The sequence below is a fragment of the Komagataella phaffii genome, chromosome 1 (assembly GCF_000027005.1).
Source record: "Komagataella phaffii GS115 chromosome 1, complete sequence".
In the NCBI taxonomy this organism is placed as follows: domain Eukaryota; kingdom Fungi; phylum Ascomycota; class Pichiomycetes; order Pichiales; family Pichiaceae; genus Komagataella; species Komagataella phaffii.
Genome location: NC_012963.1, coordinates 627489 through 640497, shown reverse-complemented (window position 1 = coordinate 640497; position 13009 = coordinate 627489). Strand labels below are relative to the sequence as shown.

Sequence of the window (13009 nt, the reverse complement as noted above, 5' to 3'; positions counted from 1 at the left end):
TCTTATTATAAAAGGAGCTCCAAGGGGTTCTCAACAATCTGTTTCAGGGCGCGCACCCACTCACCACCCTTGGCTCCGTCTACGGTACGGTGATCAAAGGTTCCTGTAATTTGGATAACATCGTCAAACACAAATCCATGAGGACTTCCCTTGTCAGGAACAGCCTTCTTCTCAGTCGTACCAATGGCAATAATAGCACTCTGTGGTGGGTTGAGGATTGAGGTAAAGAAGGAAACGGATGGGTTCATTCCAAGGTTGGAGATAGTGATAGTTCCTCCTTGAAATTCTTCAGGCTTCAACTTGTTCTCCTTTGCACGTTTACCAAGATCCTTCACAGTCTTGGAAATAGTCTCGAGTCCCTTGGAATCAGCATTGAAAACAATTGGCGTAATTAACCCCGTTGGAGTGGCAACGGCAACAGAAACATCAACGTTCTCAAACTGGCGGATAACTCCTTCCTGCTCCAAATAATAGGCATTGGCCTCAGGAACTCTCTTACAGGCAACAGCAATAGCCTTGATCAGTAAATCATTAACAGAAATTTTGTAGCGGTCATTAGAAGAAGCGTTCAAGGATGCTCTCAATTTCAACAGTTTGGATACTGAAATAGAAGAGGAAATGATGTAGTTAGGGGCGGATTGCTTAGACTCTGTCAAACGCTTGGAAATAACCTTTCTCATGTTTGTAAGTGGAATATCCTGGTAAGCAGCAGTGGCTGTGGAGGGAGCTGGAGAGGAAACAGGGGCAGCGGGAGCAGCAGTAGACTTGGGCTTGTAGGATTCAACATCCTTAGCTACAATTCGTCCATTGGGTCCGGTACCAGTAATTTCCTTGAGGGAGATACCCTTTTCTAAGGCGATAGTCTTAGCCAAAGGGGAAGCGATAATTCTGCTGCCAGCAGGTCTAGGTTGTTTGGAAGACGAAGGTTTGGCCTCAGATTTAGATTCTTCACTCGAAGGAGCTGGTGTGGCAGCCTCTTTTGGCTCTTCCTTTGGTTCTTCCTTAGCTAGGGCAGCAGCAGCAGCTGGGGCACCAGCGTCTTCAATAGTGAAACTTTCGAAGGCTTCAACATCAGCCTTGTCTTCGACATAAACAGCAATTGGCTTTCCAACAGGAATTTCTTGAGTTCCGTCTCCAAGTAAGATTTTAGCCAAGTAACCATCCTCTTGGAATTCGAAATCCATCGAAGCTTTATCAGTCTCAACCTCGGCAATGGATTCACCAGGTTCCAATTGGTCACCTACAGCTTTGTGCCATTTGACAATATTACCCTGCGTCATAGTTGGCGACAAAGCAGGCATGTCAATGACAGTATGTTCGGGCCATGATTTGGAAGCATACCCACGAGCAAACAAGTTTAACGAGACTCTTGCTGCACTGGAAGTCTAGTTAGTAAAATTGCCATTTTTGACAAAGAAAGAAGCTGCAATGAACTTACGGAAAACGCAACAGGGGACGGGTCACTCTCAATGCTGTTAACGCTGACATTGTTGAAGACACTTGTTATTAGGGTAATTAGATATACGTTCAATTAAGAGGAGAAAGGAGGAGGAGCAGAGTGTTCCGATGGTGTACGGATGTGACAGGGTGATGCACAATTCGGAGGAACAAAAACACGCGAGGCGAGAGGGGAGTACCAAACAAAACTGGGGACTTGCCGCAATTGAAGCGGCTCAAACTAGTTGTCAGCGCCAATGAGTATTTCTGGTGCGAGTGGGGGGTTATGGTCCTACGAACAGTTGAGAATATTGGCTCTCCTCCACCAATTAATGTCCCCACCAACTGGTACTGATTTCTAAATCCTTAAAGTCGGTCTTCTGTTTGCTCAACCCCAGATCACCGAAATTAACCGGGGTAGGCTCCTCTTCGCCAAACACAACTTTGATTGAGTTGTGTCTCTCAAGACAATCTTTGGCCGTCTGCCACGAAAACCTGACATCACGACTCCAGCCAAACAATGGATGTATAGACTGGGCTAGCCATTTCTTAGTATTTGGGTCCGAGGGATATCCAGACCCACAATCTAATAGGTTCTCCTCCCCATTTGAGGTTCTCAAACAGACGTCTCTAGTGACCTTGGCGCAAACTGAAGCACTTGAAACACATGGATAGATGGCATCTGCTTTTTTAGATACGGTGATCAGCAGTGCGGGAAACCTTTGTTGCAGTTTCTTTTGGTATGATGCTGGAGGTCCGACAGTATCTACGTAGACGTGCCGTAAATTGACACCTTTTTGGATGACTTTATCTATCAGTTCCATGGTGACATCATGAGCCTGCTCATTCAAGTTGTAATTGCCTATATTATGTGGCTTTAGCATTGCACTGGAAATATCGCAGGCAGAAATGGATGTTGTTGCCCAGCCTACGTTCTTTCTAAGCTCATGATCTCCGTTGCATAAACTCTCTAATAATTCACTTCTTTTCTGTTCAGTAAGTGTTTTAGAATCGGCAAACCCAAAGTCTTTCAATCGTGGTTCATATTCTTCCAAACAATAGCTTACCCCGTATACCATAGGGCCAACCACAGGACCTCTTCCGGCCTCATCGACTCCGAGACAGCATGGCTTTTCAGGGTTTTTTAGAACAGACTCAGGAATCTCACTCACATACGTAGTTGTACGATACGTTGAAATTTCTGGGACAGAGGGGGGAATAAATGTAGTTGTCATAGGTGAGGAATCACATACTCTATTTTCAATCCGTGTCATATATTTTCCACAAGCGCGTTTTTTGTCTTCCCTGCAAAGGTTCAGAATGGAGGGAACGAGACAACTCCGTCCGTTGGGGTATAAAATACTCTGCCGGCGGGCTGACCTATACGGCTACCGTTCTATAGTAATTTTATTAATTATGTCCAGAGTTGCAAGGACTATTAAGTAGCAATCTCACATCAGAATTCCTAAACACTCTTTACGACAACCATTTGAACATGTTCCATGAAGGATTGAAGACTGACATCATCAGAACCGACGATAGCCCCTCCACTTTGACTGGCGGATGCCATCTGGTTGTCTTTGTAACTTGTGGTAGGGTTGACTTTTGACAGCAAGAAACGAGCTTGAGATCCGCCTGCGTCACAGTCGATAAACCTGGGCAAAGGAAACCTGTCTATCAACAAATCTGCTGCATCCTCTCTTGGCAATTGGAAGAAATCTTTCAAGTAAGCAAACTCCTCCTGTTCTTGGTATTTAGCTTCCCTCCATTGGACAATAGTCTCGCCATGGTAAATGACGATCTGGAAAAATGTGTCTAAAAGAAGTATTCTATCAGCGGTGATTGACATTGAATCTAGAAAGATTGGCTGAGGCTCTTGATTGATCTCATATGCTGTCAACGTTGGCTGAATCATAATCAAAGAGTTGAATGTGTCTTCTGTGAGAATGGAATGACGGTAAAATGTTGTTTCGTCGGGTGAATTATTAAACACTTGCATGAACTGAGATCTTCTCAAATGGTACAAAAACTGGGGGAATAAAGAGAATTTAGCACCCAAACGGAACGATTGAAGATCATTCTTTTGATAGCTGCCAAATTTTTTGCACAACTCCACCAAGATCTTATCTAACTCTCTGATAACTTCAGTGCTGTTGTCCTTCACCATCTTATCGATCATTTGCCTAGATATCAAGACAACGGCTGCTTCTTGGTCAAAATACTCTGCAATTAGAGATTCCTGAGACTGTTGTAGTATTGGCTTGGCCAGTGTTGTCACCTTTAACCGCAATGTTCCGCCGATTTCCTGGTAATATGTAATAAACTGTATCAACGATCTAGGTTTTGTAGTTGTTTGAGAAGAGTTTGTTGCTGGCATTTCAAAGTAAATTCCAAAAGATGACTGAGGTAACAAATTGCATAGCTTCCAAGCATCAGTTTTACCCCTTCCAATTTCCGTATCACTGACATTCTTGGCCTTTCTTTCCAACGAAATGGCATGGCCAACAAGCCCATTGATTTTTAAATCGAAGCTAGTTTTCACCTCCAATGTACCATTTATTCCCATTGGTAGCTGCAAAAATCTTTGAAAAGATTGCTTAAATATAGCTGTAGAAAAGGCATCGGTTAATACTAATGCCCCTCCCGTTTGATCTACAAGCAGTTCCATTTCTGATAATCCAATTTGGTCGTATGAAGCTGCGAACACATCGACTGAATGACATTGCGATGTAGCTCTTTTGGCTAATGCAGCATAGTGCTTAAGAGATTTCTTATAGTGTTTAGCAGACCCATTTTGGATTTCATAATGTGATCTTATAGGTTCTTTTAATTCTGAGCCAACGACAATTCCAGGTCCCAACGTACAAGGGCCTCCTGCAAACAACATTAAATGTGCTCCTGTTTTACCTAGGCAAGTATCCATAAAGTGTAAAGCTACATCGAGAGCAGCTCCTGTAGCTCTTAGACTCCGTTGAAATTTTCCTTTTGGCCAAACATCTGGTTTCAAACTTTGGACCACCTCTGATAATGAAAATTCGCAGACTCCCAGCGGCTTCAAAAATCTTCCTCCCACAGACTCACTAGCATCCTTTCTTCTCAGGTCTCGTGAAAGTAGACCTAGAGATCTTTGAATGGAAGTCAGGTCGTATGTTTTGGAGCCGTTAAATGTATAGTAATTATGGGCCAACCCATCCTCAAGCTCATGCACATTGACATTGCGACCAAAAGTTATCAACGAAACCAAAGCGTATTTTGGAAGAAGTTGAAATGAATTCAAAATGCTCTCCTTTAATGACTCTAATTCTTGAGCTTCTAGCGATGTATCGACGAGATAAACATACGCAGGAGGAGACGAAACTCTTTTGGATAAAACATACTCAATTGTTGTGCAATCGCCAGATGCTTGATATGGTATTTGATTTTGGTAATGTGGCAAAAGAACATTTAGCGTGGCACAAAAAGAACAAATCCAATGTTGGGCTTGGACAGTTACGAAAGGGTTGAAAATTGCCTTACAAGCACGACAAATCATAGGGTCTTCCTGAATGATTGCCAAATTTTCTCTCTGCTTCAAGGGAGTATAAATACAAGCTATTGGAACGCAACATCTTGCCGCCTCTATCTTTGTTCTAGGAAACGCATTCCAAGTGAAACGTACTCCATCAATGTCCTCAATGGTCTCAAACGCGTCTTGGTCCTAAGAAAAGTTAGTAAACGGTTGCTCTTATCTTGAACAGGCAAACTCTTGAGCTTCTTTGATTTCTTACCATCGTAGATTCTGATCCACTTGGGAGAATTTCGGTTATGATTGTATGGCGTCTGATGGATTGTAGATCAAAGTACTGGAGAATTTTGTATCATGTGACTAACAATAACACCAAAAAAACTTCAATATTTGGAGGGAAGGAAAGAACAATACTGGGATTAACTAGAGATGTTTGCAAATTTGGTTTATAGGCGGACATCCCTGGTTGTAACTCCTTCCATAAGAATCAGATCTTACATTTCAATTACAACAGAAACTGAATTTGCAAATAGGAAAGCAAGGGTACAGGAGAATCATGAGTTTTACTATCCATTGGTGAACGATCTACGATACGGAAACGGGGTCCAGACGCTTAGAATACCCGAATTTCGGAAAAAGTTTGAATATTATCAGTTTCCAAATTCTAGCAAGAAAATTGACACTTTGTTCTCAGTTTGTGGAAAGATTTCCAGCATCCGAAGAGCTGGTAAAGGAATGATCTTTATGGATATTATCCAAGATTTCACCAAGTTACAGTTGGTAATTCATCATAAGATGCTGAATTTGAATAAGGAGGAGTTTTCCAACATTCACAGTGAATTCAGAATTGGAGATCATGTCTCGGTAATTGGATTCCCAGGAAAGACAGATGTAGGTGAACTGTCGTTAAAGGCAAACCAGAGAGTCAAACTAGCAGCTCCAGCACTACACCCGTTACCCCCAAAACTTACCGATACAGCTAAGATTAATAGTCTCAGAGTGGTAGACTACCTTGTAAATAGAAAATCACAGGAGATAATCCTGGCAAGATCCAAAATTATATCAACCATTAGAAAGTTTTTAGAAGACAGACAATTCGTGGAGGTTTCCACCCCAATTATAGCCAATTCTGGTACTGGAGCTAATGCTACTCCTTTTGTAACCAGCAGTGAACATATTAAGAATGATATGTTGCAACCGGAACCTCTTCAATTAAGAGTTGCACCGGAGCTGTGGCTAAAAAAACTGATTATATCTGGGTTTGATAAAGTATTTGAGATTGGAAAAGTGTTTAGAAACGAAGGGATTGACAGTACACATAATCCTGAGTTTTCGACTTGTGAATTTTATCAAACTTTTACTTCATTAGAGGAGTTAATGAACTTGACTACAGACCTTTTCCGTTCAATATCCACTGAATTGCTGAATGCTGAATCATTGAAGCTCACTCATATTCAAGCAAAAGCTCTTCAGCATGAAGAGTTCGAAACGTTAGAGTTCATTCCTGCCATCGAAGAAGCGACTGGAAAGAAACTACCCGAGAATCTGGGGGTTGCAGAACTTGAAAACTATTTCAAAAGTATAAATTTGGAGTTTCCAAAAGTGAAGTCACCAGCTCAATTTTTAGATACTCTATCGTCTGAATATTTGGAACCTCAATGTGCCAAACCAACGTTTATTTACCACCAGCCAGCAATTCTTTCACCTCTAGCCAAATCCACCAGTATTAAATATGGTGATCGTCAATACGATATTTCCAGACGATTTGAACTTTTCATTAATGGAAATGAGTATGTCAATGCTTACGAAGAGGAAAATGATCCTTTCTCCCAGAATGAAAAGTTCAAACTTCAAACTCGTTCCAAGGAGAAGCATCAAGATGAAGAGGCATTAGTTCCTGACTACAAGTACGTCACCATGATGGAGTGGGGTATGCCACCAACAGGAGGATGGGGAATAGGTATAGACCGATTGACAATGCTACTGACTGACAGTGCCAGAGTAGAGAACGTTTTGACATTTGGAAAATTGAATGATGTCTTGAAGCATTAGAATTAGCCTCAACTGCGTCCAGCGAGCCAAAAGGTGATTTTGGTTTTTTCGCATGCTCGCACACTTTTCGCCATTACCTCATCGCTAAAAAATATTTTCTTCCCCTGTAATAATCTATACCCACAGGATGTTGAGAAGACAAGCTAGAGAAAGAAGGGAGTATTTATTCCGAAAGGCTTTAGAGCTTCAGGAGGCTCAGAAAACTCAAAGGAGAGAACAACTGAAACAGGCTCTAGCAACTGGTAAACCCCTTGCAAAGGAGGTTGCCGATGACACACAACTTCACAAAGATTTTGCTTATGATGAATCAATCCAAGATGAGGTCGATGACGAATACAGTGCACTCAGCGGAGTCATTGATCCTAAAGTTGTCGTTACCACTTCAAGGGATCCAAGTAGTAAGTTACAGCAATTTAGCAAGGAAATACGGCTTTTGTTCCCCACTTCTGTTCGGATAAATAGAGGTAACTACGTGATGCCTAATCTGGTGGAAAGCTGCAAAGGATCTGCAGTTAACGATCTTGTTGTGCTTCATGAGCACAGAGGTGTCCCAACAACACTGACTATCTCCCATTTACCTCATGGACCTACAGCTATTTTTACCCTCCACAACGTTGTATTGAGGCATGACATCAACGACACTAGTAACCAAAGTGAGGCATATCCACATTTAATCTTTGAAAACTTTTCTAGCAAGCTAGGTAAACGTGTTGAAACTGTCCTAAAGCATTTATTCCCACCAGGGGTCAAGAAAGATAGCCCTCGTGTGATCTCATTCATAAATAAGGACGATTTCATCAGCGTCAGACAACATGTTTACGTGAGGACTAGAGATGGAGTTGAGCTCAGCGAAGTTGGTCCACGTTTTGAAATGCGACTGTTCGAGTTGAGACTCGGTACGTTAGACAACAAAGATGCGGATACTGAATGGCAATTACGTCGTTTCGTCCGAACAGCCAACAGGAAAAACTATCTTGCCGATTAGTGACTGCGATATGAAAAAGGCTGCTGTTTATTTCAGCTTGTATATTTAGGGTTCCATATATAGACTTAGAAGAGATGTATTGTGAACGTGCACCAATCAAAATGCGTTATTAGTTCGATTCTTGCGAGCAGCATGTTTTCTTCTACACGAAGACCTGGTTTAAAATAATGGTTTCTACGCCAAAGGAGATAGTAGAATATACCATAAATGAGCTCTGTCTCATTGGCTCTAATGGCGCCTCACTAGAGGAATTATGGACCATTGTAGTCCAGAAACAACCAGAATTGGACGAGTTCTTCAAGTCAATTTGCTGGTCATGGCTGATAGAGGACCACGATTTCGAAGTCTATCTTAAAAAAAATGAGTTATTGCTAATCAAAACCTCTTATAAAGATGTCAAGAACACGGAAGGATTGATTGTCAAAGCAAGCGAAAATAGGGAGTGGTTGTTCCTGACAGGAATGCCCAAGTTTGAAAACCCTGTGACTCCATTGTTATTTGAGCTATTACATGCGATTGCACAAAGTAGAGAACACGGAATCAGATCAACAGATCTGGCCAAAAAAACAGGCCAGGACCTCAAGAGCTTTACTTCTAGGTTCAAATTTTTGAAGGACTACAATCTGATAGAAAGGATATCCTTGAGAGAAGGGAAAACTATGACCAATTTCATATTTCATTCAAAATTCTATGATAAGAACAAGTTAAGGGCTCATGACACAATATACTTGAAAGAAAAGAAGCTGAATACGATGTCCAATATTGTTTCATTGGTGAAGCAGGCTCCTAACCAAATCCGGGGAGTTTCCGATATTGCAAAGCAATTAGGACTTTCAGGCCCCAAGGGGCGAGCTAAGATGTATCGCTACATTGATGTAATATTAGAACAAGGCTCTTTGAAGCAGGTTTATTTGTCAGGATTTGGAAGTCAGCTCTTGAAAGCTGTAGAATATGTTAAAGATTTGGAGATTTCTAATGTTCCAGAGAGTGATATTGAGGATGTTCCCGATAACGATGAAGGGGAAGAGCCCGATGACGAAGGTGAACCGGGAGCTATCGAGGAAGAGCCAATAACCGGATCGTCAAATCAACTTTCCGAGGCCAAAATAGAAGAATTAATGCCCAATTTCACGCCAGGTTTTTCTATATTCAACTGTATGGGTGCAGCTATTCACAATTCAGGTATGAACGGTTTGTCAAGCATGCAATTAGATAAAATGGCTGTAGGTGAAGACGCTGGTAGAATAATGGGAAGGCTTTCTGCATATATTGTAAAGACTGAAAATCAACTTAGAAAAGGATTCAAGAATGGCGATTTGGAATGTGTTCGTGTTATTGACTTTTCTGGCAAGATGAAGTTTAACAAGTTTTACACCGCTTCAAATTTAATGAAGATGAAAAATCTGGACCCCATACCGTACGGCGATGAATTTTCTTCCTTACCTGAATATTTATTGAAGGACAAGACATTGACTCAAGTTAGCTGTGCCCATTTTAAGGATCCATCTTCTGCTCTAGACATCGTCACTTGTAAGGATGGCGTGAGACGCTTGCACTGGCAAGGCTACCCAGGAACCTTCCTCTTAGGCAACAAACTTCCAAAAGAAAAAAGAGATTATAGTCTTGTAACCGATAACACAGCGACGCCGGTGATCGAAGTACCATCTCTAACGAAAAAAGGGCGGCCAAAAAAGGGCGTCTTAAAAGTTACGAAAACCTCTCCCTTGAGTCAGTCTGAGACAGCGGAACCAGAAACTGAGCCTGAACCTGAGTCTGAACAGTTTACCGAACAAACGACAAGAACTTCAAATTTTAACATCAATTTTGATCTTTTGAACAAGAATACCCCATTTAGTGAGAAAATACTAGGATTGTTTGATAATCCTTTAACGCTTGCGTATCGAAGAAGACAAGGAATTCTTGATTTGTTGAGAAAAAGTGACGGAGCTGCATTGTTAGATGTCAGTTTTGTGCATCAACTGGATAAACGAATTTCCAACACAACCGCTAGTTCAGATAGAAGAACCATTATTAGAGATTTCGAATTTTTAACCAAAGAAGGCGAGGCTATTCTGGAAAGCTTTGAAATGGAGTGTAACAATGGCAGAAGGAAACGGAAGCTACTCATGTTAGATCTCAAAAATAAACCCACTCCTCAAGCTATCGAGAAGGCAAAACTACAGGCTGAACGGGTCAGTTATTCTATGCCATCAGGAGACCTGTCAGTGACTGAGAAGGACATAACTTTTCACTTTCCGTTCATCAGAAACAGGGCCTCCAAGATCAAACCTGAACCTGTAACTAGTTCAGAATCTAATGCACTTCGTAGTCATGAAAGTGACAACTCCACTAGAGTCAAGATTCTTAACGAACCACCACTAAGAGTGTCTCGATCTAAGAAAAGAGCAGAGCCTGAAAATGGCAATCAGATTGAAAAGTTCGTTAGAAAGACTAAGAGAAGAAAGAAGCTATCAGAGACTGAGAATAAATCAAAACATGAACTGCAAGCTAGAAGGACTAGGAGATTGATCAATCTTGATAAGAACATCGGCCTTGTGCTATTGCGTGCGGTAATTATCAGCAAGTCATTGTCTCAAAACGGATTATTCCCACTATGGGATAAAATTGCCAAACTATTTGATGATAAGGCTAGCACCCAGGTTTTAAAAAGATCATGGGATAGGTTACGCAAACTTGTTGGATCTAAGACTATACAGAGAATGACGAATATTTGGAAAAAAATTCTGATATCTGCTATTAAAGACCGAAGAGTAACTAGGGATACCGTTTTGAACCACGATTTGAGGCGTTTTGTTGAACTCTGGAGAGAATCTGATGGTGTTTCTTTTGGACATATAACGTCCCTGTATGAAGACATTGAAGAGAATTATAATGAGTTTGAGTTTGTGAAAGACCCTGAGACTGAAGACCCTCTGTTTTTTTTCAAAAGTAGCATTTCATTTGTGGAGAGAGAAAATTTTGTCAAGGGGCTAAGTTTTGGGGTTCCTATTGATGTGAATGGCGATAAAATTGAATCTAAACAAGTAGAAGATGAATCATCAAGCATAGAAAAATTGAAATCAACACTAAAGGCAATATTTGCCACGCCCAAAGAAGATTTTTCAAGTACAATAGCCAATAATATCACCTCCAAGTATTCAGAAAGTATGATACATGAAGCCTTAACATCCCTTGAAAAGGATAGACAGATAGTGTTCCTAGGGACAGATGCTCCAGTTAAATTCGCTTTGTCTGAAAAAGTGATAAGTTCAATGACTTCCAAGCTTCCTTACTCTTTTTTCCAAGACTCTGTTGAGTTTGTCAACGTTTTATCGAACTTATTCAAAAACCAACAGGGCATGTTATTATCTCCGATCACCCCAGATTACACAATCCCTGTGATTTTGTCGTTTATGATCAAGAAAAATATTCACGTTATTAGGGTCGACAATAGCATTGACAACCTTTTCACTGGATATACATCAAGAACTATTGACAGAAAGAAGCTGGAATCTGATTTCATCATAACACCAGGAAGCAGATCTCTAGAGGCAATGAAGCCAAGACATGTACCTGTTCCTGTAGATGTGCCATGTTCCATGCTCTGGATTGGGGTCAATGGTAATATCAACACAAAAATCTGGACTAACCTGGTGTGCAGTATAGTGAGTAATGTTGAGAAGAGACCAGGAGTGGTTCTTGATATCATTCATGAACCCCTACGGCCATGCATAACGAAGAGGGAACTAAAACTAATACTAGACTGGCTAGTAGCAAAAGGTATATTCAGGGAAGGCCTGGATAATGGGTATTGGGCGACCGAAAGATGGAACATTGGAATTTAGGGGAGTGAATAGTTGAACTAGATCATCCCTATGGTAAGGGTTTCGTGCGACATAAAGGTGTTTTGCATTAATAGGCTGAATTAGTAGTAAACTCAAAAACGCGGATGAATATTTAATATATATTTTTGGAGCATCCCCTTTTCCTGTATTCCACATCCACATTTTGATACCATGCTAGCCGCAATCAAGGTACTAATATTTCTTTATGGTATTTGGTTGCTACTTTCTAGTGTAATACCTTCTTTTGAGAGGAATCCACTGCTGAAATTGGACGATTACCATGGCGTTCTTGGCTCCGATCACCAGGCCCTTCAGTATCAATTGCTGAACACATCAAGGTATAATTTGAACTCGGAAGCTGTAGTGGCAAATGGGCTAGTAAATACTGATGTCTACTTGGTCATTGCTCATCCTGATGATGAAGTGATGTTCTTTACACCTGTTGTGACTGAACTGGCAAAAGAACTATATTTCAACAAGTTGCATATTTTTTGCTTCTCCAACGGTAATTCCGAGGGGCTAGGACAAACAAGACACAATGAGCTATTAAGAAGTGCTGAAGTCATTGGTATTGACAAGGAAAACGTTCAAATACTTGATAAGCCTCAGTTTAGGGACAGCATGGACCAGATCTGGGAAACTGAAGATATCGTTAAAGAACTAGAAAACTCTATCCAACCAAGAAAGCTGGATTTTTTCAATCTGATAAGAACTGGAAAAGCGGCACATAAAATCTCAATTATCACGTTCGATGACTTGGGCGTCTCAAAGCACCCAAATCATAAGTCTTTGTATCATGGTTGTGTTGAATTTGTGAAGAAAAGGCAGGAGACTCAGAGTATTGACCTCTTTGTGCTCAGAACTCAAGGCATGATCCCAAAGTACAGCGCTACTCTGTTATCAATTTTTGGCATCCTCAAGAAGCGGTTGGACTTTGCGGCTGAATGGCTTGAAACAAAAGACCTCAAGGTTATTTCTGACTTTTGTTCAACCTTGAGGCAGTACAACTCAATTCCAGATGATACTAGACTATCTATCTTTGGAGACATTACGACCCTGATTACTGCTTTGCATTCAATGAATGTTGCCCATGACTCCCAAATGGTATGGTTTCGCTGGCTATGGATGTTTTTTAGCAGCTACTTATCCTATAATGAGTTGACCCGTCTTTAAGACAGGGAAAGG

The 13009-nt window shown here is 41.1% G+C and overlaps 7 protein-coding genes across 7 annotated transcripts; 4 read left to right on the top strand and 3 right to left on the bottom strand.

Annotated features, from left to right (window-relative positions):
* Positions 1 to 5: 5 nt before the first annotated feature.
* Positions 6 to 1488, bottom strand: PAS_chr1-1_0050 (Dihydrolipoamide acetyltransferase component (E2) of pyruvate dehydrogenase complex; the record flags this gene model as incomplete). The annotated part of the gene is made up of 2 exons (XM_002489644.1): positions 6 to 1377; positions 1439 to 1488. 2 exons carry the CDS (start codon positions 1486 to 1488, stop codon positions 6 to 8), a joined length of 1422 nt encoding a protein of 473 aa, XP_002489689.1.
* A 278-nt stretch (positions 1489 to 1766) lies between these two features.
* On the bottom strand, positions 1767 to 2711 carry PAS_chr1-1_0049 (Ribonuclease H2 catalytic subunit, removes RNA primers during Okazaki fragment synthesis; the record flags this gene model as incomplete). The annotated part of the gene is made up of 1 exon (XM_002489643.1): positions 1767 to 2711. The coding sequence occupies one exon, from the start codon at positions 2709 to 2711 to the stop codon at positions 1767 to 1769; it is 945 nt and encodes a 314-aa protein (XP_002489688.1).
* A 191-nt stretch (positions 2712 to 2902) lies between these two features.
* On the bottom strand, positions 2903 to 5207 carry PAS_chr1-1_0048 (GTPase-activating protein; the record flags this gene model as incomplete). The annotated part of the gene is made up of 2 exons (XM_002489642.1): positions 2903 to 5134; positions 5205 to 5207. The coding sequence occupies 2 exons, from the start codon at positions 5205 to 5207 to the stop codon at positions 2903 to 2905; spliced, it is 2235 nt and encodes a 744-aa protein (XP_002489687.1).
* Positions 5208 to 5371: 164 nt separating this feature from the next.
* Positions 5372 to 6994, top strand: PAS_chr1-1_0047 (Mitochondrial lysine-tRNA synthetase; the record flags this gene model as incomplete). Its single annotated transcript, XM_002489641.1, has 1 exon — positions 5372 to 6994. The coding sequence occupies one exon, from the start codon at positions 5372 to 5374 to the stop codon at positions 6992 to 6994; it is 1623 nt and encodes a 540-aa protein (XP_002489686.1).
* Positions 6995 to 7121: 127 nt separating this feature from the next.
* Positions 7122 to 7979, top strand: PAS_chr1-1_0046 (Component of the SSU processome, which is required for pre-18S rRNA processing; the record flags this gene model as incomplete). Its single annotated transcript, XM_002489640.1, has 1 exon — positions 7122 to 7979. The coding sequence occupies one exon, from the start codon at positions 7122 to 7124 to the stop codon at positions 7977 to 7979; it is 858 nt and encodes a 285-aa protein (XP_002489685.1).
* A 167-nt stretch (positions 7980 to 8146) lies between these two features.
* Positions 8147 to 11824, top strand: PAS_chr1-1_0045 (Largest of six subunits of the RNA polymerase III transcription initiation factor complex (TFIIIC); the record flags this gene model as incomplete). Its single annotated transcript, XM_002489639.1, has 1 exon — positions 8147 to 11824. The coding sequence occupies one exon, from the start codon at positions 8147 to 8149 to the stop codon at positions 11822 to 11824; it is 3678 nt and encodes a 1225-aa protein (XP_002489684.1).
* Positions 11825 to 11995: 171 nt separating this feature from the next.
* PAS_chr1-1_0044 (ER membrane protein,N-acetylglucosaminyl phosphatidylinositol de-N-acetylase) lies at positions 11996 to 12997 on the top strand (the record flags this gene model as incomplete). The annotated part of the gene is made up of 1 exon (XM_002489638.1): positions 11996 to 12997. One exon carries the CDS (start codon positions 11996 to 11998, stop codon positions 12995 to 12997), a length of 1002 nt encoding a protein of 333 aa, XP_002489683.1.
* Positions 12998 to 13009: the final 12 nt, after the last annotated feature.